A 27030-nucleotide genomic window follows, 5' to 3' on the forward strand; every position below is an offset into this window, starting at 1 on the left:
GTCAGTGCATCATTTGTTTTCATCAAGCGATGATGAAACAGAGAATCAACTGTGGCCGATAGACGTCAGTGCCGTCAGGGATGCCAGGCTATTTTTTTTTGTTGCAAATTTGATGGGTCTGTTCAAAAATTACGAATCACAATTGGGTTTTTCATAGGCCTTTTCATGTGACACTGTTTACAACCGCTGAACAGGCCTGCAACCCCGAAGCTGTCACTTTCATATAAAAACTGTCAATTCACGAAATCAGCTGTTTTTAAACGTCTCGTGAAAAGGCCCGTTTAAATTAGGGCCTGTTCAAATATTACGTAACGCAAAAAACGTTTTTAACCCTTAGGGCAGGGGGGTAATATGCGGTGTATCGCGCCTCCTCTGCATGTAGTATGAAGCAAATGTAAATAAACAATCCCACAACTTTTTGGTTAGTCAGCAGTAGTGTAGGTTAACAAATATTCTACAAGATTCCAGTTCAAAAAATGTTACACTTGCCAAGCGGGGTGGCCCAGGGTGGCCCGCCTTTCCCAAGCGGCGAGGCCCGGATAGTACCCGGATGACAGGCTTACTCCAAAAGATATTTTAGTTACTAGATAAAGATTGTCGCTTCGGTTCCCTTTGTTCTGCTGTCCGAAACATGTGTGGTACATACCTGTCAAATCGTATGGATTTTCCTTCTTTAACATTTAGCTCCCCTATCCTCGCCAGCAAAAGATGTTCCGGACAGCGACGACAGCGACAATCTTTATCTAGTAACTAAAATATCTTTTCTTACTCCCCCCCCCTGCCTTAGGGCCGATGCCCACGTAGCGTTTTTACAACGCTGCGTGCACGTGGCGTTGAAAAAACGCTACGTGGGCATCGAGCAGACGAGCTGCTAGCAGTGAACAAGCAGTGTTGGTGGTTCAGTGGTTCCCAACCAGAGCTTAAAATATTCATCTTCATGAAGCAATTTCGTTCCGAATTTTGACAAACATCGCACGAATATTCAAAACATAGAATGACATAGACAGACGACTACTCCACGAACTCATTCAATCGACTGTCACTGAGTGTGTTTACTATGTGTAGAAAAAAACATAATTAGCATTGTTTATGTTGATGTTTCCCTTGATAACTCGGTTCGTGGAACTGCAAATCTCTCAACTTCATCGGGAGCACACGCATACTCGCCGATGTGCTCAAGGACCGTGGATTCGGCATCGTAGCGCTGCAGGAGGTTTGTTGGAAGGGATCAATGGTGCGAACGTTTAGAGGTAATCATACCATCTACCAGAGCTGCGGCAACACACATGAGCTGGGAACAGCTTTCATAGTGATGGGCCGATATACAAAGGCGCGTGATCGGGTGGTGGCCGATCAATGAAAGAATGTGCAGGTTGAGGATCAAAGGCCGGTTCTTCAACTTCAGCATAATCAACGTCCATAGTCCACACTCCGGAAGCACTGATGATGATAAGGACGCATTCTACGCGCAGCTGGAACGTGAGTACGACAGCTGCCCAAGCCACGACGTCAAAATCATCATAGGAGATTTTAACGCTCAGGTTGGCCAAGAGGAGGAGTTTAGACCGACTATTGGAAAGTTCAGCGCTCACCGGCTGACGAACGAAAACGGCCTACGACTAATTGATTTCGCCGCCTCCAAGAATATGGCCATTCGTAGCACCTACTTCCAACACAGCCTCCCGTATCGGTACACCTGGAGATCACCACTGCAGACAGAATCACAAATCGACCACGTTTTGATTGATGGACGGCACTTCTCCGACATTATCGACGTCAGGACATATCGTGGCGCTAACATCGACTCTGACCACTATCTGGTGATGGTTAAACTGCGCCCAAAACTATCCGTCATCAACAATGTTCGGTACCGACGACCGCCGCGGTACGACCTAGAGCGACTGAAGCAACCTGATGTCGCCACTGCATACGCGCAGCATCTCGAGGCAGCGTTGCCGGAAGAGGGTGAGCTCGATGGGGTCCCTCTTGAGGACTGCTGGAGTACTGTCAAAGCAGCCATTAACGGCGCAGCGGAGAACAACGTCGGGTATATGGGTCGAAGTCGACGGAACGATTGGTTCGACGAAGAGTGCAGACAGATTCTGGAGGAGAAGGACGCAGCGCGGGCGGTCGCGCTGCAGCAAGGTACCCGGCAGAACGTGGAACGTTATAGACGGAAGCGGAGACAGTAGACCCGCCTTTTTCAGGAGAAGAAACGCCGCCTGGAAGAAGCGGAGTGCGAGGAGATGGAACAGCTGTGCCGTTCTCAAGATACACGCAAGTTCTATCAGAAGCTCAACGCATCCCGCAAAGGCTTCGTGCCGCGAGCCGAAATGTGCCGGGATAAGGATGGGAGCATCTTGACGGCCGAACGTGTGGTGATTGAAAGGTGGAAGCAGCACTACAAGGAACATCTGAATGGCGCTGAGAGTACAGGCAGTGAAAGTCAAGGCAGCGGAGGAGATGACTACGTCAGTTCAGCGGATGATGGAAGCCAACCAGCCCCCACCTTGAGGGAAGTTAAGGATGCCATTCAACAGCTAAAGACCAATAAAGCAGCTGGTAAGGATGGTATCGGAGCTGAGCTCATCAAGATGGGCCCGGAAAAGCTGTCCACTTGCCTGCACAAACTGATAGTCAGAATCTGGGAAACCGAACAGCTACCGGAGGAGTGGAAGGAAGGGGTCATATGCCCCATCTACAAGAAAGGCGACAAACTGGAGTGTGAGAACTTTCGAGCGATCACCATCCTTAATGCCGCCTACAAAGTGATATCCCAAATCATCTTCCGTCGTCTGTCACCATTAGTGAACGAGTTCGTGGGAAGTTATCAAGCCGGCTTCGTTGACGGCCGCTCGACAACGAACCAGATCTTTACTGTTCGGCAAATCCTTCTAAAATGCCGTGAATACCAGGTCCCAACGCACCATCTGTTCGTAGATTTCAAGGCGGCATACGACAGTATAGACCGCGTAGAGCTATGGAAAATTATGGACGAGAACAGCTTCCCTGGGAAGCTTACCAGACTGATCAAAGCAACGGTGGATGGTGTGCAAAACTGTGTGAAGATTTCGTACGAACACTCCAGTTCGTTCGAATCACGCCGGGGACTAAGACAAGGTGATGGACTTTCGTGCCTGTTGTTCAACATTGTGCTAGAAGGTGTCATGCGGAGAGCCGGGTGTAACAGCCGGGGTACGATTTTCAACAGATCCAGTCAATTTATTTGCTTCGCGGATGACATGGACATTGTCGGCCGAACATTTGCAAAGGTGGCAGAACTGTACACCCGCCTGAAACGTGCAGCAACAAAAGTTGGACTGGTGGTGAATGCGTCAAAGACAAAGTACATGCTTGTGGGCGGAACCGAGCGCGACAGGGCCCGCCTGGGAAGCAGTGTTACGATAGACGGGGATACCTTCGAGGTGGTCGAGGAATTCGTCTACCGCGGATCCTTGCTAACGGCTGACAACAACGTTAGTCGTGAAATACGAAGGCGCATCATCTGTGGAAGTCGGGCCTACTACGGGCTCCAGAAGAAACTGCGGTCGAAGAAGATTCGCCACCGCACCAAATGTGTCATGTACAAGACGCTTATAAGACCGGTCGTCCTCTACGGACATGAAACATGGACAATGCTCGAGGAGGACTTGCAAGCACTCGGAGTATTCGAGAGACGGGTGCTTAGGACCATCTTTGGCGGTGTGCAAGAAGACGGTGTGTGGCGGCGAAGAATGAACCATGAGCTCACCCAACTCTACGGCGAACCCAGTATCCAGAAGGTAGCTAAAGCCGGAAGGGTACGATGGGCAGGACATGTTGCAAGAATGCCGGACAGCAACCCTGCAAAGATGGTGTTCGCTTCCGATCCGGCAGGTACGAGACGACGTGGAGCGCAGCGAGCGAGATGGGCAGACCAGGTGCAGAACGACTTGGCGAGCGTGGGGCGTATCCGAGGATGGAGAGATGCGGCCTCGAACCGTGCATTGTGGCGTCAAATTGTTGATTCAGTGTTATCTGTTTAGATGTTAACTAAATAAATGAATGAATGTTGATGTTTCCCGTTGACAGTGCCTCGCGGATAAAAATCGGATTCAGTCCTGTGTGATAAATCACTTTACTCATTTGAAACGTGTTCAGATTTCAGATAATTTATCAATTTGTAAAATGTGCATAAATATTCAATGACTAATATTCAACTGAATATTGACTGTCCAGAGCCGACTATGAATGTGTCGGAAGTGAACTGACAAATGAAGAAAAATGGACTTCACCAAAAATTTTCGATTATTTTACACTCTGTTCCCAACATTAACCATTGTTAATCTCCCCAGCAAATGCTTTGGCAGTCGATCTCCGATTCGTACAACGTCCCCTGTCGATAGCGGCGGTTGGGTGGCGAACGTGTCTAGGATGGCGGCTATTTGCACGACGGGATGGTACCCGGTTCAAGACATGTTATTCACCTCTGCTGAGGGTGTCGCGATAGCCAAGATCAATCATGTGTTCAGCTATGGTGTGCAGCATCCAAGGTCGAGGGATCCCTGTCAGGCCCGTGATTGGTAGACCAAGCACTTCGACAGTGAAGTTTCATTGGTAGATGTTCTACCACGCGCGTGCGACGACACCATTCCGAGTAATGGCAGACGCCCGGTATTAACCTGTCTTGAGGCTAGACGAAAGATGCAACGTGCCCATACTTAAGAGGTAAGAGTGAAACTGGCCCTTAACAAGGCCATTGAGAGCAGCAAGAGAGCGTGTTTCGGCAATATATGCGAAGGGGCCAAGGTGAATCCGTGGGGTGACGCCTACAGGATTGTGATGGCCAAGACCAAAGGGGGCTCTTCACCCCCCGAACGGTTTCCGGATAGGTTGGCGAGGATTATCAAGGTACTCCTCCCGCCCCGAGCCACAAGTCCCTGGCCTCCTGCTCCACATGGCGTTATGGTACTCGTGGTAGCTAAATGCCTGGATAACGAACAAAGCTCTAGGACCTGATGAAGTTCCGAACAGCGCTCTCAAGCCAGCAATCATAGCAAACCCGGACATGTTCAGACTAGCTATGCAGAGATGCCGCGATGATTGTAGTTTCCCCGATACATGGAAAAGGCAGAAGTTGATTATGTTACCGAAGGCAGAGAAACCACCGGACGACCCCTCGGCGTACAGATCAATCTGTAATTGACACGACGAGCAAGCTGCCGTACGGACGGCCTGTCAAGCAATCAGTTCGGTTTTCCTAAGGGCGATGACATACTGACGCGTCGAGCGATGCGGCGCGCGTCCGAGCACTCGTAAAGCAGAATATCAGCAAGAGAAATTCTTTTGTATTGGACGCGTTCGCGCACGCACACGCGTGAGTATGTCATCGGCCTAAGGGTAAGTTCTCGTTGGGTCCTATCAATTCAGTGGTAAAGACCGCTGAGATCCAGCGGAAAAGGCGAGGTATTCGATACTGTGCGTTAGTGACACTTGACATGAAGAGCGCATTCAACAGCTCAAGCTGGGATACCATCGAACTCTTGTTACGCCGGCTTAGCCTGCCGGTAAACCTGTACCGGCTCGTGGAAGGCTACTTTCAGAACCGTGTACTACTATAAGAGACCGATGAAGGTCAGAGAAGCGTTCGTAGGAGTTCCACAAGGATCAATACTGACCCGGTATTATGGGACCTTATGTATGACGGGGTTCTGAGACTCAAGTTCCCACCCTATGTCAAGATCGTCGGCTTCGCCGATGATGTAGCCCTAGAGGTCTACGGGGAGTCACTTCACGAGGTAGAACTGACCGCAGCACACGCGATCAGCACGGTGAGGAATGTTGTAACCGTACTAAGAGCAAGAGTAAGAGAATAGGGAAAATGAGAATTATTTAATAAACGGTAGTAGCTTTGTGACTATCAACGTACAAACATGTATTTTATTTTGTGTCCTTGTATCCGCTTCCCCGCACACCTCTTTTTAATAATTAGTGAAACATTACAAGGAATTGGATAAGCGCTAAAAAAGGAGCTCGCTCAACATAAGACGAAGTTGGTTATCGTCAACAACCGCAAGTCGGCACAACATGCAGTGATTCATGTAGGTTAAATTGAGATAACGTTGTTGTCCTTTGGCAGCCACGTTGACCATGGATGCAAGAGGGCTTCGGATGCTGTTGCGGCATTATCGAGGATTGTGCCACGTTTGGCTTAAAGTCGTTTGGCCTAATACCGTTTGGCATAAGGTCATTTGGCCTAAAGTCATTTGGCATAATGGTCGTTTGGCCTAATGGTCGTTTGGCATAATAGGTACATATAGACGTCTTCTTCTTATTGGCATTACATCCCCACACACCGGGACAGAGCCGCCTCGCAGCTTAGTGTTCATTAAGCACTTCCACAGTTATTAACTGCGAGGTTTCTAAGCCAAGTTACCATTTTTGCATTTGTATATCATGAGGCTAACACGATGATACTTTTATGCCCAGGGAAGTCGAGACAATTTCCAATCCGAAAATTGCCTAGACCGGCACCGGGAATCGAACCCAGCCGAATCGAACCGAACCTCAGCATGGTCTTGCTTTGTAGCCGCGCGTCTTACCGCACGGCTTAGGAGAGCCCCCATATAGACATATAGACGTAAACGATTGAAATATATTGTTGTTGTTGCTGTTATGTTGTAAAAATAAGTTGTTTTTTTTTTCATAAAATTGAGCCCACAGACTTTTATTTCGAAATGAAAAGTAAAATGAAATCCAATTATAATCATCTTTCAGGGGAATTGATGATTTTTCGGCGGAAATAGGTATTTTGTTTTATTTTTAAAAATCAAAATGTTTATTCAAATGCATAGTATGCATCGGCCAAAAGTTTGGGTTCACCCTTTTTTTTAGTATAATTTCAGGCAAAATATACATTGAAGAAAGTGAGTTTCCAAACAAAACATGAGTACTTCAGACAATATTCGGCTAAAATTGTGAACGGCTAAAATAAGTGAACCCAAACTTATGGCCGGTTCACCATATAGTGGGTGAACCCAAACTTTTGGCCGATGCATGCACTTGAGTAAACATTTTGATTTTCAAAAATAAAATATGTAATTTTTTTCTGCCGAAAAATCGTCAATGCCGCTCAAAGATGATGAAAATTGGGTCCATTTCAATTTTCATTTTGAAATTTTGTGGGCTCAATTGAGAGAAAAATCAACATATTTTTACAACATAATAATAAGACAAATGAGTATCTTAATGTAATATTTTAGTACATAATTTTAATGTGGATTTCCAAATGTAGCATTTAATAAAATATTAACATTTTCACATATTTTACTACAAAGAATAATTTATGTTTTTCAAATTATGCCAAACGACCATTAGGCCAAACAACCATTATGCCAAACAACCATTAGGCCAAACGACTTTAGGCCAAATGACCATTACGCCAAACGGCCTTATGCCAAACGTCATTAGGCCAAACGACTTTAGGCCAAATGACCTACAACCATTATCGAAGCTGGTGTCCAACAGCTTCAAGGTGTGCTTAGATACGGCGGCCCATCTTGGACTCGTGCTCTGAGGTAACCAGTTCCCTACGGAAGCTGGAGAGCATGTACCGCTTGAAGTGTCAGAGTGATCCTACCTGCCTACTGCACGATATCACACGACGCATCCTGTGTGATAGCGGGAATGATGCCAGTCAGGCTGGTCATCCGGGAAGACCAGGAGAGCTTTGAGAAACGTAACACCAGCTGAGCCCGCGAACGCATCAGAACGACTTCGGTTGCCAGATGGCAGTGTGAGTGGGATAACTCCTCGAAATGTAGGTGGAACAACCGGCTAACATATCGAGTTGGGTGGGGAGACTCCATGGCTGATACTCTGTCAGGCCATGGCTGTTTCCGACAGTACCTCCACAGGTTTGGGCACGCGCGAATCCCCGACTGCCCTGACTGGTTCCCCGGAAATTGAAGTACGACCTAGAACGACTGCAGCAACCCGATGTCGCCACTGCATACGCGCAGTATCTCGAGGCAGCATTTCCGGGTGGGTGAGGATAAGCTCGATGGGGCTCCTCTTAAGGACTGCTTGAGTACAGTTAAATGTAAATCAGCCATTAATGACACAGCGGAGAGCAACATCGGGTATGTGGGACGAAGTCGACGGAACCATTGGTTCGGCGAAGAGTGCAGACATATTCTGGAGATTTTATAATATGATGAAGCAGGGGTTTTCGGACACTAGAATGCAGGTGAACGTAAACTAATCATGCGCATAATTTTGTAAAGGGAACGTCCATGAATTACTTAACGCTTCTTAGGGATGGGTGAAGTTCCATGGAGTATGGCGATCCATAAAACTATTTTAAGCTTCCATACTACAGGTGTAACGAAGGGGGAATGGACGTTAAAAATGGCCATTTGTTGTTGCGCGACGTAATTGATGGATCTTCCCATACTTGTTATTAAATCAATAGTCAGTACTCATAAAACAACAAAAGTATCATTGCTAATAAACAAATATTTAAGCAAACGCATCATGTTTTTAAAGAAAATGTCTACTAACCTAAGTTTGGATTTTCTTCATGTATGTATTTGATTACACCTATATGCGGGTTTCCTGCACCTCATCCTGGAACCTCTTATCACCTAGATATTCGTTCATAACGAACACATCATGCTTCTCAAACAGGCGCGAACACGAAAGACTTTGTGCTTGTTACCCAATCTCAGCTGTCATTGTTTATGAACCAAATTGCTGTTCACTTCCGTCGATCGGGGCATATTCGTACGCTCCGTGCCCATCGAACTGCAGATAGTAGTCGTGATGTTTCCACAGAGACTTCCGGTGGGACACGGTGAACAACGTTATGCCAACCTTACGGCAATACTCGTACATGCTTCCTTCGACGTCCACTGAAACGGCCGAAGTGCACTCATCCAGGATGGCAAACTGGGGGCTGTGGTAGAACAGACGTGCCATGGCGATACGCTGCTTCTCACCACCCGACAGCACATCGATCCAATCTTCGATAGCGTCCAGACCTTTCTCCCGATTCTGCAGGTAGGATAGTTGCACCAGTTCTAGATAAGCATGCAGGTCGGCGTCCGATCGACCACGTCGCTTCATTTCTTGGTGCGTGTGCGGGTAAATGATCTGCAAGAAATAAGTAACATTAAGTCATTCATTATATGATAACGAGTAGCTTCATGCATATGCTCATACTTCCTATTTCCGTTGTTTACTTTAAAACGTAGCTACTAGACATAAAAGTACAATACTTTACCTGATCTCTTAATGATCCTAGCGTCATGTACGGTCTTTGTGGAATGTAGAATAATTTGCCAGCCGGTGGTTTTGTCACTTTTCCACCCCACGTAGGCCACAGCTCACCCAAGATGCGGAACAAACTGCTCTTGCCGCAACCATTCGGTCCACAGACCAATACATTCATGCCTGATCTGACTTCAAAGTTCAAATCTTTCACCAAAACGTCACCATTTGGAGTGACCAGCGGAACATGTTCGAACGTAATGATGTTATCCTGGAACTTCATCAGTCCTTTACCCGGTCCGATTTCGGCATCGGCGACGCTGGAATTGCTAACCATCGTTCGCTCGTACCGTCCGGCGTTCAAGTCCTTCAACACCACGGTCAGTTCGGTCATACGGGCAGTGAAGCCAGCCAATCGGGACATCTCACGACCCGCCAGCACCAATCGACCAATTGCTTCCGCCAGTTTTACCAACATTCGTCCAAAAGTGTAGTATTTCTGTGAATTTAAATTTCACGATTAAGGCAAGTATTACTAGAGGCTACGAATAACTTCCTACTTACACTCAACCGCTCGCCAGCATTCTCACCCGTCAGCATCGGGTGATCTTTCTCGAAGAACGGTAACGATACGGCATAAAATCCTACTACAGTGGCGATGTCTGTAAATGATGTTACATAATAAGTAATTTTTCTTGTCAGATTTGAAACAAATATTTCTGAGCTTACACTTGGCAACCATGTTGTCAACGATACCCATTCCGACGCGGAACTCCAGGAACTTGCGCATGTGGGCCACAAGCTTGTTAAAACTAGCCAAGATGGTAAGCTTCTCACGATTGTTACCACGGTAGAAGGCAATCTGTAAAAGAAGAAAATGGTTATTACAAATTTGCTAGATTGTGCGCCTTTATATGCTATACGATTTCAAGAGATCACATAACCAGCAGAAGGCATTCTTAACAAGAGAATGAACATCATCATCATAAAAGTGGATGGTGTCGCCACATAATTCTATGCCTCAGTTTGAAAATTCAACTGAGTTGAATAATTTCTTAACTCTACACATCAAAACGTAATATCATCCTCATTCCAGTACTGTAGTCTACAAGCAAAACTATCCTTTAGGATGAACTGATGAAAAAAAAAAAGAAGCTGGCGGAACGTTTAGAGTAGTTAGCAAAGTACCAAGCCGAAAGAGCCGGAGAAAGCACCTCAAGCGAACAAGCAGAAAAAGCAAGTGAAGCAGAAGAAGCCAAGCAAAGATCGCTAGCACGACATATTTAGCGATTTCTCTGGCCTGTCGGACTGTCAGATTTAGACTCTTTAGACTTTAGACGCCGATCGAAGGAGGCCACACATCCAAGAATTTCACGCTCAGTTTGCCATCTTTACTGTCCCATGACAATCATACCAAGACTCTCATCATCACATTCAATAGTGCCAACACGAACGGCAACACATTATAAATGTGCAGGTTGAGCTTTTCAGAAGAACTCTGGTTGATCAAACTACAGATTGTCTGCCCACATGCTCCTAGAACTCCGGTTCTATCTACCAACAAGCTCTAGAACAATGACAAATGAGATACCGAGTAGCCGGGGCTCCGTCAGTGTCGCGTTACACGCGGTCACCATCCGTGTCGAAACATTCTTCCCAAGACTATGACCGGACTCAACTTCCTCAATTATATGACAAGTTTCACATGCGGGTAAAAATGCAACCACCCAAACCAGCCAATAAGTCATAGCGGCCCTTCCGAAGGCCTTTTTTCAATAGAAACCACCAGTGCGCTTAGGATCCGGCATTTGAAGTCTACAATACATCTATACTTCCGTCTCGATATAAAGCTCCTGCTTTTCCACTAACCCGTTGCCTCCCCCATCTTTGCCAGTTGTTGGTTCCAAACTCTTAACCCCAAGAAGTTGCTCATCCACGGAGAGCCAATCACCATCCCACCAAACGAACCACCTAAGAACCACGCTGGCGCTGCAGTGGAACACCAATGGATTCAACAACAACTTCAACGACCTGGACTTGCTGGTAAGCAACGTTAACCCGATCGTCATTTTACACCGTCGATAATTGATCAAGCCCTGGGTGTAATATACCGGTAGCTCACTGACGTTAAATCAAACGTATATCAAAAGCTATTGGAGTAAAAACCGGAATCCTTTTCTCCTAAGCCGATGTGGTCTTTGATTCCCAATCGTTACCATTCGTCGTAATTATTGCGTCAATTTATCTGCTTAAATAATACAAAGCTGCCGAACCTGAAGAGCGATCTCATCAAAGTCTGCAACGAGACGCTGACGCCGGCGATTATCCTGGGCAAAAGATATTTTAGTTACTAGATAAAGATTGTCGCTGTCGTCGCTGTCCGGAACATCTGTGCTGGCGAGGATAGGGGAGCTAAATGTCAAAGAAGGAAAATCCATACGATTTGACAGCTTGGTACCCAACATGTTCCGGACAGCAGAACAAAGGGAACCGAAGCGACAATCTTTATCTATTAACTAAAATATCTTTTTCCTGGGCACATTTACGGTTAACACCATGGCATGGGTAGTCTCTTCGCCAACGCCAGAGGTAGTACAGTATTCAGTTTTGATGTTGAACGATGGTTTACCCATTTTTCATAGGAGTACGTAGGAGTCAGCCATCAAGGGTTATTCCTCGGTAATTGGCGCACTCCAGTCTGTGCCCTTTCTTAAAGAGAGGGCAAATGAGGTCGTCCAACCAGCTAGCATTCATTTCCTCGTCTTCCCATATTTTCGACATTATATGGCGCAGAACTTCATAAAGCTGCTCACTGCCATGTTTGAGAAGTTCATGCGGGAGCTGGTCCTTCCCCGCAGCCTTATTGTTTTTCAGCTCTTTAACAGCTTTTTTAATCTCATCTAGTGTCACTTCCACTATTCAACAAAGTCTCAAAGTGTTGTTTCCACCTGGCAGCCACTTCGGTTTTATCTGTCAGCAAATTCCCTTGTTGGTCGTTGCACATGACGGGAGATGGCGCTGTCTTTCTCCGCACGCCATTTACAGACTCATAGAACCTCCGCATATCGTTCTGCTCCATTTTTCCTGCGCCTCGCTAATCACTTGTTCTCCATATTCTTTGTTCTTCCTGTGGTGGATTCGTTTTTCGACTGCTCTTGCTTCCATCAAATATTATATATTAACAATATAGTCCACTCTGGCCAAAATCAGGCGAACGCACGACACTAGCGCTTTAACGTATGACGGTCGAACTATTCAATCACAGCAACGCGTGAGTGTAGGAACATCGTTGCTTCGATAACAACTAAACAAAATCAAATGTCATACGCTAATCTTGCTTGTGTTATTATTTCTACACTTTCTGCAATTTTTTTAAGTTTTGGAAAGTTTTGGAAGTGTTTAAACGTGTATCGATCCTTTAATCACTTTCATGATTTCTCACAGCAGTGATGGGCAGAAATGGTCACCGTTGTGCTACAAATGACCTACCATCCCAATTCCCAGTATATCGACGAGAAGATATTCAGTAATATAATAAACATTCTGAAGCTGCAGTCAACATGCAGTGCTATCTCAGCCCTCTTTTCTATACCCACCTTTTACTTTCCGAGCGTATCGTCATCGATGTCACTATCATCGTCACTTCCTTGGAAGGATGATAAGGAAGGCTGGACATTGAATAACAAGCTTGGCAAGAATCCCTTATATATCATCGTTCATCAGCTTATCAGGGATAATGGATGAATCTGAAGATTACCCAGTCATAAACCCACGGATAGAAAAACATCGGATGGGAATTGCCGTCCTTATAATGTTACAATTGTAACCTAATTAAAAAATAGTAACTAGAGTGCAATAGCATATGTAAAAATGATTAGTGTTCGTAACTTGACCGTAGCGATTGCTCCATTTATTAACTGATCACCGACATGATTTTTCATGAAGATTTGTGGATTTTCAACTTTGCAACAACCGTTTGTTGTGGTGGCTATTTTGGCCACTTCATACTTCGTCGGTGTTCATACTACCTTTGATGTGGGGGAAATAAATTAAAAAGAACTTGTCAGTCTTGAGGCACATAGAGCACAAACCTAGCGCTTAGAGGTTAAAACTGTTATATCAATTATCTTAACTCGATAAAAAGGCGAATATCTGTATATCCATGTATATTTTTTTGAGTGCAAAAAGCCAAAGACATTAGCCAAATATCTTTCCTGAGAATACATATGAAATGAAATAAATTTAATTGTCTTTTTCGTAGTTTTGTGCAAATTTACGAAGAAATAATAACGCATAATACATTGCTTTTAATAGTATCGGCAATCACATATTGCTTCGGTAACGTTTTATGTGGTGTGAATCGTCCAATAGAGAGGATTTGAGTGAAAGACTATTCATATCCACCCTAAAACATTAAAAAAATAGATATCGGCAGATATTGAATAATATTAACTACTCACCATGACCGAGAGAAGAATACACTTAGTCTTTACATAAGTTCTGTCAAAAATGACAACATGTTGTTTATTGATTCTGTCGTTTATCAAAGTACAGTGAAAAGTCAAAGTTACTTTGATCATTTTTACTAAAACAGTTAGACTTTGAATCACCAGTTGGCGCTGCACTATAGAAAAGTTATTCGCCAGCGACTTGTATGGGATAATCAAGAGTGGGCTATCTTGTACTTAAAAATCTTTGCTTCCATGTTTCATTTTTCATTTTTTCATTTATTTAGTTTACATCTAAACAGATAACACTGAATCAACAATTTGACGCCACAATACACGATTCGAGGCCGCATCTCTCCGTCCTCGGATACACCCCACGCTCGCCAAGTCGCTTTGCACCTGGTCTGCCCATCTCGCTCGCTGCGCTCCATGTACCGATCTCTATTCGATCGGGTACCCGACACCAACATCCGGCTTCTGGAAACGTTCTTCTCGTCTGCCACTCTCTGACGCCCCACATCGAACCAACCCGTCCTGGGTCGCCTCTGTGCAGTGCCTATCCCTTCTCGTGCTGTTGTGCTCACCGCTCCATGGATCGACTCCCATAGATCGTTGATGTTGTCGCTAATGTTGATTACACTTATCCGTTCGTCGAGCTTCTGGCGGTACACAGCCGATACTCCTTCCGCCAGCAATCGCTGGATATTGTAACGCATCGTTCACTGTGATCTTTAGTTCGATACAGTTGACAACCGTGATCGAATTTTACTGACAACGAGGTAGTGATCAGAGTCAATGTTCGGACCTCTGAATGTCCGCACATCGATAACATCCGAGAAATGGCGCCCATCCACCAGAACATGGTCTATCTGGTGCAAGTTTCACCATTTGGGTGTCTCCAGGTGTGCTTTCGGATATTCTTTCGTGCAAAGTAGGTGCTACTGATGGCCATTCCTCTGGCAGCAGCGAAATTTACTAGCTGTAGGCCGTTGTCATTGGTAGCGGAGTGAAGGCTCTCCCTACCAATTATGGGACGGAAAAGTCCTCTCTACCGACCTGAGCGTTAGCGTCTCCGATAACAATTTTCACGTCATGCTTTGGGCACTCTCCATAGGCTTTATCAAGACATTCATAAAACGTGTCCTTCATGTCGTCGAATTTATCGTTTGTCGGTGCATAAACGTTGATTAGGCTGTAATTGAAGAATTTGCCCCGTATCCTCAACACACAGATTCGTTCACTAATGGGTTTCCACCGCATCACTCGCTTCATCTGCTTGCCCATCACTACGAAATCAACTTCATGCTGTGCTTTTCTGCCGCCGCTGTGATAGATGTTATACTTGAATGCAGCGTTGGTCGTGGGGTCCACGGCTCGGAATTCACGTTCTCCGGATCTAGGCCATCAGACTTCTTGAATAGCGGTCACGTTCACTCCAACCTTCTGCAGTTCACGAACCAGAAGGCTCACTCGTCCATGTTCATTTAGGGTCCTGACATTCCAGGTACCGAGTTTCCAATCATAGTCCTTATTTCGTTGCCGGGTCGGTTGCCAAAAATAACGTTCTCTTTTTCTTCTATCTCCATTTTTCGTGGTATTTGAGAGGCTTCAGTAAGCTAACCGGGGTCGCGTTACCTACATCGCGCTGGTGGGGCTGCCACCTTAGGTTTAGCTGACGCGATACAGCATTTCGTTGATCAGCCGATGGGTATCAGGAAGACGCTGTTTGAGCTGCACCTCCTGGTGAACAGACGCTCGAGGCGTACCTTCTCACTCTAGCTCATGTCAAATGGACAGCAGTGCCCAGACTGCACTACCAGCTAAGTACACAACCCTTAGCTGGCGGTCTTTTGTCATCGGACGACCCGTGGAAGCGTGAGATAAGAACTTGTGGGGACCAGAGCTCTGTCGGGCGCTTCCTTGATGTCAACCCACCATTTTGCAGAAGTATGCAGTTATTTTTCCTATATTTTTCAGTTCAAATTATACGGTGTGTTCCCGAAGGGAAACCAAGATTTTAGAAAGCAGTTCAATGAATTCGAAGTGGAAACAAACTGGAATAAATCGCCATGGAGCTCACAACACAAAAGCAAAAACAGCTTGAAGAGCACAAAAAGCTATGGCAAACAATTTACGATGAAGAGGAAAGACGCATAGAAGAGAGGTATGAACGTGAGATCGCTGAAATCGAAAGAGCGTTCGAAGAAGCTGCTAGGAAAATTAAATTGGAGTTTAGCTTGAGCTTGAGCTTGATTGACTGCTCGTAGTTGGTACTCCATTATGACCAGATCAACTGTTCTTGCACAGGGAACCAACAGATGTTTGCTTGGGACTACTAGCTCACATCTTCAATGTACAAGTGCTGGTGATCATTTGTTAGGTCATACTGGCGCCTGCCACGTCAGAATGCAAGTCAATGTAGGGAAGGGGGAGGAAATGATGATGCAATCACTCGCCCACTGCAAACCGAATATACCTCTGCACTTGCCACGAGTTCATGCGGAATTTGCTGGAATTTTTGGGTTAGGTTCGAGAGGCAGAGTTAACTGCCGGTTAACGAGCTGCCAATGTGATAGATAGGAGAAAGCAACTGTTGGAATTTCTAATTGGATGTTTGGAAACGCGCTTTTTATAGTTCATTTCCAATTCTAGCAGATTACTGTTAGAATATTCAAGTTGAAGGTATAGGAATTGAGATGGAAACGGTATGGAAGCGATTGCTAGAACATGAGAAATATAGAGAAAGATACAAAGTAGGAGAATGGAGCGGACCTGGGATTGAACCCACGATCTCCTGCGTATGAGGCAGAAGCAGTAGCCATATGACTACCAAGCCCGCTTGAGGAAAATTAAATTGGAGTTTATTGCAAAAACAGAGGAAGTCAAAAGGCAATACGGTGACAAAACATCAATTCAATCGTCGCCGTCATTGCACACTGCCGGCAATAGTGCTCAGAAATGTATAGCAGTTTCTGAAAAATGTTCAACTCCTTCAACTAGTCCTAGTAACATCCACCACAGTGATGTAAATTATATGAGAAGAAATCATTCGGATGTGCTTACAGTTTATCCGTTAAATACATGGAACCAAGCCACCACAACAGCACAACGTCAGAAGATGTACAACCAAGAAATGTATGACGCTGCTGATTCATACGATCTGCAGCGAATAAGTAAAATTAATTCATTTTCGGGAAACAACAAATGCGAATTCTGTCAAGCACTGAAATTATTAACAAAAAGCTTATTCGTAGTATTCGATCCTGGCGGGCTTTGTGAATGGATCATAGCGCTACAAAAAATACGGTATTTACTTTGATTCTACTATTGTTTTAGTTTTCGTCAGCCGTTGCTGTTGACTACAAACAAACGCACGCACTTTCCGCTGCGTGTGTTTTAGGTAATTCAATGCGAGTACGGCAAACGATGTGCCTAGAACGCTACCAGTTTTACGGTCGGGAGCAAGATGAATACACCACTAGGTGTTCCAATCTGCCAAATTCACGATTCAGCCATCTTGGATTTTAGTATGGTAGAGCCAGCCGGTTTGTTTATGTTTTGCACCGAAAATGAATTTTTCACCCCCGCCTTCTTCTCGTCCATAAATTGGGCAGATTGAAACACCTAGCTGTATATTCATCTTGGTCGGGAGTATGTTAAGAGGGTTTGTTATTAGTAAAACTGGCTGCACTGATGTGAGTTTATTAGACAGAAGTAGATAATTTGGTTGGGAAGAAAGGTCGTTTCTGAGCGCGAATTGAATACCGAATTGTAAGTTAATTAGAAAATAAGATTGTGCATATATAGAGAATAATAAATTTGATTTCAGCATTGAAGCTGCTTACCATGAAAGCTGCTAGAAATATTTGGTTGGTCGCACTCAAAATCACAATTCCCAACACGGTGGGTTTCCGTTAAATTTGACACTTGATTACGAATCGATTCACAGACAGTGACGGGAGTTTTAACTGAGCTGTTTGGATTTGGAGCGGGGAGGATTTGGTATCGGTTTTCTCTTTGATAAAAAATAATTGCAATTTTGATCAACGAGAGGATTGGCACCGGAACTCTTCTGTTCTGGGCCCGGATGGTTTGGTTTGGAGGTAGAATTCTTGTTGTTGTTTTTAAATCAGTTCGCCAAAACCAATCATGCTCCGGAACGGTTACTTGTAACCGCGGATAGAACTGCTATCGAGCTGTTAGGATTCAAGTGACCATTCACAAAACAGGAAAAGGTGATTCCATTTATCTTATTTGAACCTTCACGCCCTAAGTCACATATTGCTAAACATAAATTCAAATTCATTCGTTTAGATCATACGAAAACTAATCGAAGTGACGATATCTTACAAGCAGTAAAACTCTTTTACCGATGGAAGAGGTTTTTTAATATTTACTAGGTTTAGTCAGTTAAATGAATTTTGAATTGTGTTTTTGACTTTAGCCAAGAGGGCAAGCACATTTTCACCATTATATTCAGAAAATGTATTCATGAAATCAAATGTTGGTGTGTGACTTTAAAGTTTTCGATGACACGATTCATAATATAAATTAAAAAGTTATACGGGGAGCGGGGGAGGGAAGTTTTAAATTTTTTTTTTCTTCTCTTTATCGTTTTAAGGAGCAAGCATTACTACAATAGTTCTAATTAATGGACGCAGTAGTTCTAATCCCCCAACAAAAAAAAAAAAAAAAAAGGAGCGAGCATAGGCGCTGAAACCTAGGCTAAATAGCCAGGGCAAGGCTTATACCTTTGCCTAATCCGAGAAGAATCGTCTGCCTGGAAAACGGAGTGACACAAATTTCTTAGCAAAGTCACTTCCCACGTCTTTTTCCAAACTTGGTATCATTTGCTTATGGTGCTACTCCTAACCAATATACCCTACCAACCATCCAACTCCTTGACATCTATGAGGGCGTCGGTGAGTCGCTGGCCTCTCGTTAAGTAGATGTCATATCAACATTTCCTTCCCTTTCCTTAGTAACGGAGAAGATGGGCGTGGCTGGCAATGGTAGCTTTCATGCTCTAACATTTTGGACCTCCAATTGAATTTCCATTAAATCCCAAATAGAAATCGATAAGCAATTGGGGTAAGAAAGTTAAAGAATATACATGACAGCTATCAGTTTGCAATCTACGAAAAACTCCGTTATGGAACGTACACACGGTCAAGCAGTTTGACCAACATTGACTCCACCTCTCGTTAATTCAAGACAAAATTTTCAAAACGACTTATCTGCTTTTGTAAACAAAAATTCAAACGACGATTTGACGAAACTGATAGCTCTCCCACGCAAACCAACACCATCAACAAGTAGCGGAAACCTTCACCTACCTATTGGTGGTGTTGGTTTGCGTGGGAGAGCTATCAGATTCGTAAAATCGTCGTTTGAATCTTTGTTTACAAAAGCAGATAAGTCGTTTTGAAAATTTTGTCTTGAATTCAAACATCCATCAAGTTTTAACAATCAATTTATTCGACCGACAATATCACTCACGAACGACCGAAGCGCCAACTTGAGCACCAACCATCAAAAATATATGGGGGTTTGTGCAACTTCACTACAAATGCTCAAACATGTTCGGCGAACCTTGACTCCACCCCGACAACTCAAACTAAAATCAAACCTCTTTAATTTTTTCCATCCGAGCCGCCAACTGTCAAATGGTTGTTCGCACTACTTCACACATGTTTAAACCAGAGTGTATGTAATTAAGAGTGGCGACATGTGTCGCATTTGACAGGTCTCCTGCTCGTTTGGAACACGATTTTGTATGGGAATGACAGATGAATTCTGTTCCAATTCTGACAGTGTCGCCACTCTTAAATACATACACTCTGGTTCAAACAAAGCAGCAACCGAAGCGTTTTCTTGGGGGCGGAGTCAATGTTCGTCAAACTGCTTGCACCGATTTTCATCAAGGACGACTCTGTAACTTTTCGAACAATGTTTTGCGAACGAATTGCGAAAGGTACCCTAAAATGCATGATGAAGCTATGCTCCGACGGAGTGAAAATTATGACGGAATCGAAAGCCTAGTTTCAAAGGGTGCTTGATGTCATGGACAAGGAGAAAAATGAGTATTTTACTCATGATATCCCTAGTGACAAGCCATTAAAGGTAGTGCTACGTGGCCTTGACAATATGCCAATAGAAGAGCTGGAGAAACAACTAAAGGAATGTGGACTGATACCCAGTAGAGTCTTTAAGATCGCAAGGAAAGATAAATCGCGGAAATATCCCCACCTGCCACACTGAAGGATTTGCAGTCAGTGAAAGCAATCGACGCCACCGTGGTGGAATGGCAACGGTATAAACCCGTTCACCGCGAAATCACTCAATGCATGAACTGTCGAGTGCGAACTACAACCACTAGTACTAGCATTCAGGCGAAGATTGTTCTTCGGAAGATGCTGCCTCGCTATATACACCGGAACAACTCATCCCAATCTTCAATAAACTTGCGGTCCGTCTATGTGGCTGCAAAACCCGATTCGATCAGATCCTTGCTCTGGGCATGTTCGTCATAGAGAACGTTTGCTAGAGAGGATCTGATCGATGGTTTTACCGGCTAGCCGGTGCTGGTATTCGTAGGTTAGACAGGTAGAATAACAAATTAACAAATTAAAACCATAAAACTATACACCAGTCAAGGTGAAGCTATTTTATATGTAACATAATAATCCTACTCTTACGAATGTTCAAAAATATATAAACATTACTTTCTCGTAAAACTATTAATTTAAATCACTACTACCTAAATTTTACGCATAGTCGAATCACTCATAATCCATTTGTCAAGCCAACACTTTCACATGTGTATAGTACACAATAGTACGAAGCAATTCCTGTAGAAATCTAAGAATTTTTCCTAAAAATTAATTACCTAGGGATTGCTTCGTGATTTTTTTGAGAATTTCTTTGAAATTTTTTCAGAAATGTATTGAAAAAAAAATACAAAAATACTTAGGATTTTTCTAAGCAATTCTTGGGGGAACTTTCAAAAGAATTTCTGGATCAATTGTCAAAAGAATTTCCGGAGGATTTTCCTAAGGAATCACTAAAGTGAAGGAAAAGAAAGTCCAAAGGAATAAAAAAAACTCTCGAAAGAGTTTCCGAAGGAATTATGTAAATATTTTCCGAGGAAATTGCTAAAGTAATTTATGTCGAATTCGTTTTTAAACCTGGGTCAGTGCCAACCCGAACCCTGAATAAAAAAACATTTTCAGGTCCATCTGTCATTGGATATGTTGGTGTGCGTAGCATCGTGTTTGTTGTGATTTGAAACATATGATCCAGGACATCCAGTGCACTAGCAGTGCGTTGGCCTTGACTAATCAGATCATGATAAATAAAAATGTTCAAGTGCGTGAACTGTTTTTGCGGATAGTGGAATTTACTTTTGGGCGGCGGATATATGTATTTAATTATTTATATTCTATAATGCCGTGCACATTCTTATACAAAGAATTCCGTATAGAATTCATGTAAAGGAGATTTTCTATTCTACAAAAATTTATCTAATAAATCATATTGAAATTCCAATCACTATTTCTGCAAAAAAAAATTTTTTTGAAGTCACTCAGAAGCATGTAATAAACATTCTCCAGGATACGCTAATTTTTTTTCCTCGCCACCCTTCCTGATAAAGGTAGCCTCACACCTTGTGAATATTTTCCGCGGGATTTTCAATGGGGCCGGGATTTTGATTTTCCGTGCCCAAATCCTGAAAACATATGTAAAAATACAGGGGGAAAATCCGTGGACCAAATTCCCGAGTTGTGAAGCTACCTTAATGCTAGGATTTCCTTCTGAAATTCTTCTTATTCCTTCTGATTTCCTTCTGACTATCTTTCAATAGTCCAACATAGAAAACATAACAACAAGTTCCTTCAGGAATTCCCCCGCAGGTTTCATCTCTACATGGTCCTTGAGGAAATCTTACGAAAGTTCCTTGTGAATTTTTTCCGGAAGTTCCATGAAGGATTCCTCAGAAAGTTCCTTGGAGGATTCATCCGAAGGTTTCTTCAGGATTGTCTCCAGAAGTTCTTCTGGGATTTCCTCCGGAAGTTCCTCCAGGAATTCCTCATAAGTTCCTCCGAAGCTCCACCAGGAACTCCTCCGGAAGTTCCTTTAGGAATTCATCCGAAAGTTCATTACGAGTTCCTCCACTAATTCATCCAGGAATTTCTTCGTAAAACTTCCTGCTTCCTGGAGGAGTTTCGGTAAGAATTTCTGTTTTAGCTTCCGGTGAAACTCGTGAAGGACTCTGGGGAATTCCTGAAGGATTTTGCGGAAGATTTCTTGGAAGAACTTCCGGCAGAACTCCTCAAAGAACTTTCAGAGGAATTCCTCCAAATTAATTCCTGGAGCAACTTTCAAAGAAAATCCTGGAACAGTATTCAAAGATATTCCTAGAAGATTTTCAAAGGAATTCATCTCGAAGGAATTTCTTGGAAAAAAAAAATATGGAGGAATGCCTGAAAGATATCGCCAATGAATGCATACAAGAATTCAAGAAATAACTACTGGAATTAAATTCTGAAACGCACGAAAGAGTTTTTGGAATAATTTCAAAAGAAATTCTGCATATTATTTAAGAAAGAATTCTATTCGGTATTCCTCAGATATATTTGTCTGACAATTCTTAGCGGATTTTGTGAACGGGTTTCAAAGGGAATTTCCAAACTAATTCCATCCACCGACCTAATTTAGGACACAATCTGTGAGGAAACCCCTACATGAACGTATAAATATCCTCCCTAACAATTATTTTTGAAACTGAATCTAGACTACAGTACCGGGTTCATTTCATTTAAAACTACAATAACAAATATAACGTAATTCCTGAAAAAAAATCAACGCGCATTTTATTTTAATAACAGACAGTTTCGTTTTTCCCTTCTGCTTGTTTATTCCACCCAGTCCCACCCACTCATATGGTTTTGACAGTTGAAGTACAGTTGTATTGGTGAACCCGGTGCGAAACCGTGAAACAACACAGTGCGAACCCGACAGCTTTGGGGTTGGAACTAGTGCGAACCTAGTTCCAACCTGAGCGAATAAAAAAACACTTTGACAGCACTTAGGTTGGAACCAGTTCCAACCTAGGTTGGAACTTTTTAAAAACGAATTCGACATTAAAAAGGAATGTTTTGTGAATTCTGGAATTCCCGCAGAAATTTAGAAACAATCTTAAGATATTTTTAAAAATTTCTCCCAAGAAAATACCGGATTAAAATCCGAAGAAATTCCTAAATAAATTTCCAAAAGAATTCTTAAATAAATTTCCGGAAAATCGTAGAGGAATTGTTGAAAATTTTTTAAAAGAATATCTGGAGAAAAAGTATTTTACGAAGGTATTTCCGAGGGATTTTCTCAAGAAAATTTCCAAAGGAGCTCCTAAAGGAATTTCTGAATGAAATCCTGACGAAGTTCCGAAGGAATTCCTGAGAGAAAATCCAAAACAATTCTTAGAATTCCCTCTTCGAAGGAATTTCTGAATTCTATTTCAGAGCATTTTCCGAAGAATGCCAGGAATACGACTTCACCTGGACCCTACATATGGCACCCGTTAACACAAGGGCCGGAACCTACGGCTTTGCTTACTATAAGAAGAAAGGCGTGACGAGACATTTATCGTCTTAGAAAATGTCAACGGCGCCGAGGCCCGGCCAGCCAGGCCCGTTGAGATGAACTCAACCACCGGCGCCGTCAAACTCAAAATTTCTGGTTTTAAATTTCTAATCTTTAACCTTCCAAATAAAAAAAAATCAGGGATCTCATATAAAACATAGAGATTCAATCCAATTCAAGATCCTATGGAACGTATGACGCCGAGTGTTCGGAGTATGAGTCATGTTCGGAATTTCAATCAGAACGGTATCGACGCATTTTCAATTGAAAATATCGCCTTTTGAGATTAACGTATATCGTACCGATATCAACCAGATACATCACCGATACCGATATTGCAAAACGATAAAATTGCGATAGCGAAAAAAAAACTCCAACCTGCACATCACCAGATATCATATGCTCTTATCTCATACTCACTTCTTCCGAGTTGGTAATAAGCCTGCTATTGACATACCGGAACTCGCCTTCGAGCTTCTGTTCCATCACCGTGAGTCGACCTGAAAAGAAATTTATCAGTACAACTTCATTTACATATCTAGCAGCGTGAACGAGCTTACCGGTAGGTTTCCTCAGGTTGGTCAGGAATACGCCCGAGAAGAACAGATACAGCAGCAGTATACCGGGCGTCGTACCACCCAAATTGGTAGTCAGCCGGTACACGTATATCACAATGTCCAACAGCGGTTTGCAGATGTTGGAGTAGAGATCTGTGACGCTTTCGCAGAACTTGTCAATGTCGGTCGTCAGCAGCTGGTCAGCGTTGGCTATTCGATTGTCTAGGTTGGACATTTTGTAGTAGGTGAATCCTCTGCAAGGAGCAAGTGGTTATGTAAACATAATAATGACTGAATATGATGAAATAATGATTCTCACTTCAGGTACTCTGTGTATAAATATTGTGACATATTGGTCCTAAACTTGAGCTTCAGCTCACCAATACTCCATTTTAGTACGTTATTAACAACCGCAATCTGAAAAATAAAGACTATTTCAAATCTAATGTTCAGAGGAAACTCCAAAGTCATGAAGCTTACAGCGGGAAGTGCAGCGAGATACTTGACTAACGACGTGTGGAATTGAGGCTTGTTCATCGTGATGATGGTGCTCTCAATTGCTGTGGCGTTCTGGATCATCCAGATGTCGCTGATTGACCTTGCTATCAAGGACGCTGCTATCACTAGCAAGAGACCATTCTCGGCACTCCATTTTTTAGGAATGATGATTTCTGAAAAAAAGAAGACCAAATTTTTCTTATAATTTCGTAATAACGTAATTTAAGTTTTTATATCTAAAATTTGTCTTAAATCATATCCACCAATGTTTATATATGCCTAATAGTTAACCCACACTAATAATTGGATGAGATTTGAAGAAAATATAATCGATAGAAGAAAATTTAGAAAATTTGTCGGTTTGGGGTAATACTGCCGTTGTGTGTGTGTGTATTTCAAAGGCAATGGGTCAAATCCGAATACTAAATGCATTCCCAAGTGCTTACAAAAGAACCAGAATAATTTGGGTTTAAATTAGAGTTGATTCAAAACAACGGAGTTTGTTACTGGCAAACGCACCTCGCAACAAGCCTTTCTCTTCTTCTTTGTTGGCATTACATCTCTCACTGGGACAGAGCCGCCTCGCAGCTTAGTGTTCATTAAGCACTTCCACAGTTATTAACTGCGTGGTTTCTATGCCAAGTTACCATTTCTGTATTCGTATATCATGAGGCTAACACGATGATACTTTTATGCCCAGGGAAGTCGAGACAATTTCCAATCCGAAAATTGTCTAGACCGGCACCGGGAATTATGGTTGAAAAAATACTTGACTCCGAAATAATCGATTCCGGTACATGTGAACGGATACGCGAATGGAGTCGTTCTTTCCGGTGGTAGATTTCCCATTTGCGGAACAATTGGTTTCGCTCTCAGTTCTCGACACCTCACACAAAACAGTGCATACAGTGCATACGTCTTTACTCGCGAACAAATCTTCAGTATACGATGGCGTTCCTTGACGTTATTGATGACTGCCTCCAACCCCTGATGCGCGTTCGCAATGTGATACATACGAATGATCAATGTTATGAAAACTATGAAAACGGATGATTGCCAGGTAGAATCACGTGGTTGTTTACTTCGAGCGACTGGTTGTTATCTTGAACACGACCTCGCATGCGGATGATTCCATTGTGGAGAAATAGGGAATACGTTCTCAATCGGATGTTGGGTTTCACATATCGTGTCTTCTCCAGATTAAACAGCTCTGGTCCAAATACTTCAGCTTGTACTTTCTTGTACCAAATATTTCAAGCATCAAATATTTCTTGAACAGATATCGTTAAAGGATCAGGTTTCTCGGATATTGGCAATACTAACAGTTTTCTCATTTTAAGGTAGTATGCGGTTGATCTGATCAGCTATTGAAATCTGAGAACCTTGAAATGTCGGGCAGCTCAATCAAAATGCTTCTTCGTGTACAGTGTAACACAACAGATTGGTGCTACTATCGACAATGATTTCAGAATGAAAATTGACGAGCAACGAATATTTTTGATTTCCACGTACACGTAAAAAAAATTAATGTTGTTTATTATTAATATTTCTAATACTTTTTTTTGTCAAAGCAGGCGCTTAATGGCATGTATAAGAAAAAACTTATACATCGCATTAGTCACATACATTCGGAAACTTATACTTTTTATTAACTTATGAATGTTATTAGCATTTTGATATGGGATCATTCATTAGGTGGCATAATGAAGAGTATAAGTATTTTCGAATGGTTTTTTGCCATAACATATAGGGTTATTTTTTTACGTGTAAAAGCACCGCATGCTCCAACTTTATTCATACTCTGCATGATGTTCTCCAAGACATCGCCAATGGTTCCTCAGTAGGCCAGTACATACTGTTACGATGAAGGAAGTCTGTTCCTCTCAACCACATATATTGCCTAACTTTGAACATTTCGTGGCCAAATCCGCCACATTCAGCTATGATGGAAACCAGCGCCACAAATCGGTTCCGTGTCCATTTTCTTTAATCCGCATCACATGTGCGCCGACGTACGCGGTCAGTTTTTGACCTGTCTTCATCCAACTCAAGCAGATCTTGCAAGTCGGTCCAGAAGTACACCCTGGTAATATCCACCATCATTCCCGATTGCAGTACGCTCACCATCTGGCTTGCGAGAACACATCCTTGTAGTTCCAGGCGTGGTACAGTTTGTGACTTTAGGGGCGCCACTCTTGAATTGGCATATACTTCCAACCATCCAACTCCTTGATATCTATGAGGGCGTCGGTGAGTCATGTCATATCATCATTTCCTTCCTTTCCCTAGTATCGGAGAAGACGGGCGTGGCCGGCAATGGTAGCTTTCATGTTTTATCATTTTGGACCCCCAATTGAGTTGCTATTAAATCCCAAATAGTAATCTATAAGCAGTTGGGATAAGAAAGGTAAAGAATATACATGACAGCTATCAGTATGTAATCTACGAAATACTCCGTTACAACGCAACGCAACGCCGCTCTTGACTTGGCATATACCAGGGCCACGTGAGTTTTACCTTGACTGCGTTGAACCATTCTGCCGTAATCTGAAAAAGTGACGTATTCGCCATTTTTCGAAAATGGTGTTAACGAGTAGTACTCATCAAGCTTTCTAACAGAAAAATGCATGTTGTAATTT

The 27030-nt window shown here is 43.1% G+C and overlaps 1 protein-coding gene across 2 annotated transcripts in view; it reads right to left on the reverse strand.

The window, feature by feature from the left end:
* Window positions 1-8251: 8251 nt before the first annotated feature.
* The window catches only part of LOC134205662 (ATP-binding cassette sub-family D member 3), a 112735-nt gene continuing 93956 nt past the window's right edge, over window positions 8252-27030 (reverse strand). For both annotated transcript variants that reach the window (XM_062681153.1, XM_062681151.1), the window contains exons 4-11: window positions 24374-24564; window positions 24213-24310; window positions 23897-24147; window positions 23757-23836; window positions 9979-10111; window positions 9814-9911; window positions 9263-9748; window positions 8252-9132 (exon numbers count right to left, since the gene is read on the reverse strand). In XM_062681153.1, the coding sequence (XP_062537137.1) occupies window positions 8719-9132; window positions 9263-9748; window positions 9814-9911; window positions 9979-10111; window positions 23757-23836; window positions 23897-24147; window positions 24213-24310; window positions 24374-24564 (1751 nt within the window). In that variant the 3' untranslated portion in view covers window positions 8252-8718. The remainder of the gene's footprint in view (window positions 9133-9262; window positions 9749-9813; window positions 9912-9978; window positions 10112-23756; window positions 23837-23896; window positions 24148-24212; window positions 24311-24373; window positions 24565-27030) is intronic.

Source organism: Armigeres subalbatus, chromosome 1, assembly GCF_024139115.2.
Source record: "Armigeres subalbatus isolate Guangzhou_Male chromosome 1, GZ_Asu_2, whole genome shotgun sequence".
NCBI lineage: Eukaryota > Metazoa > Arthropoda > Insecta > Diptera > Culicidae > Armigeres > Armigeres subalbatus.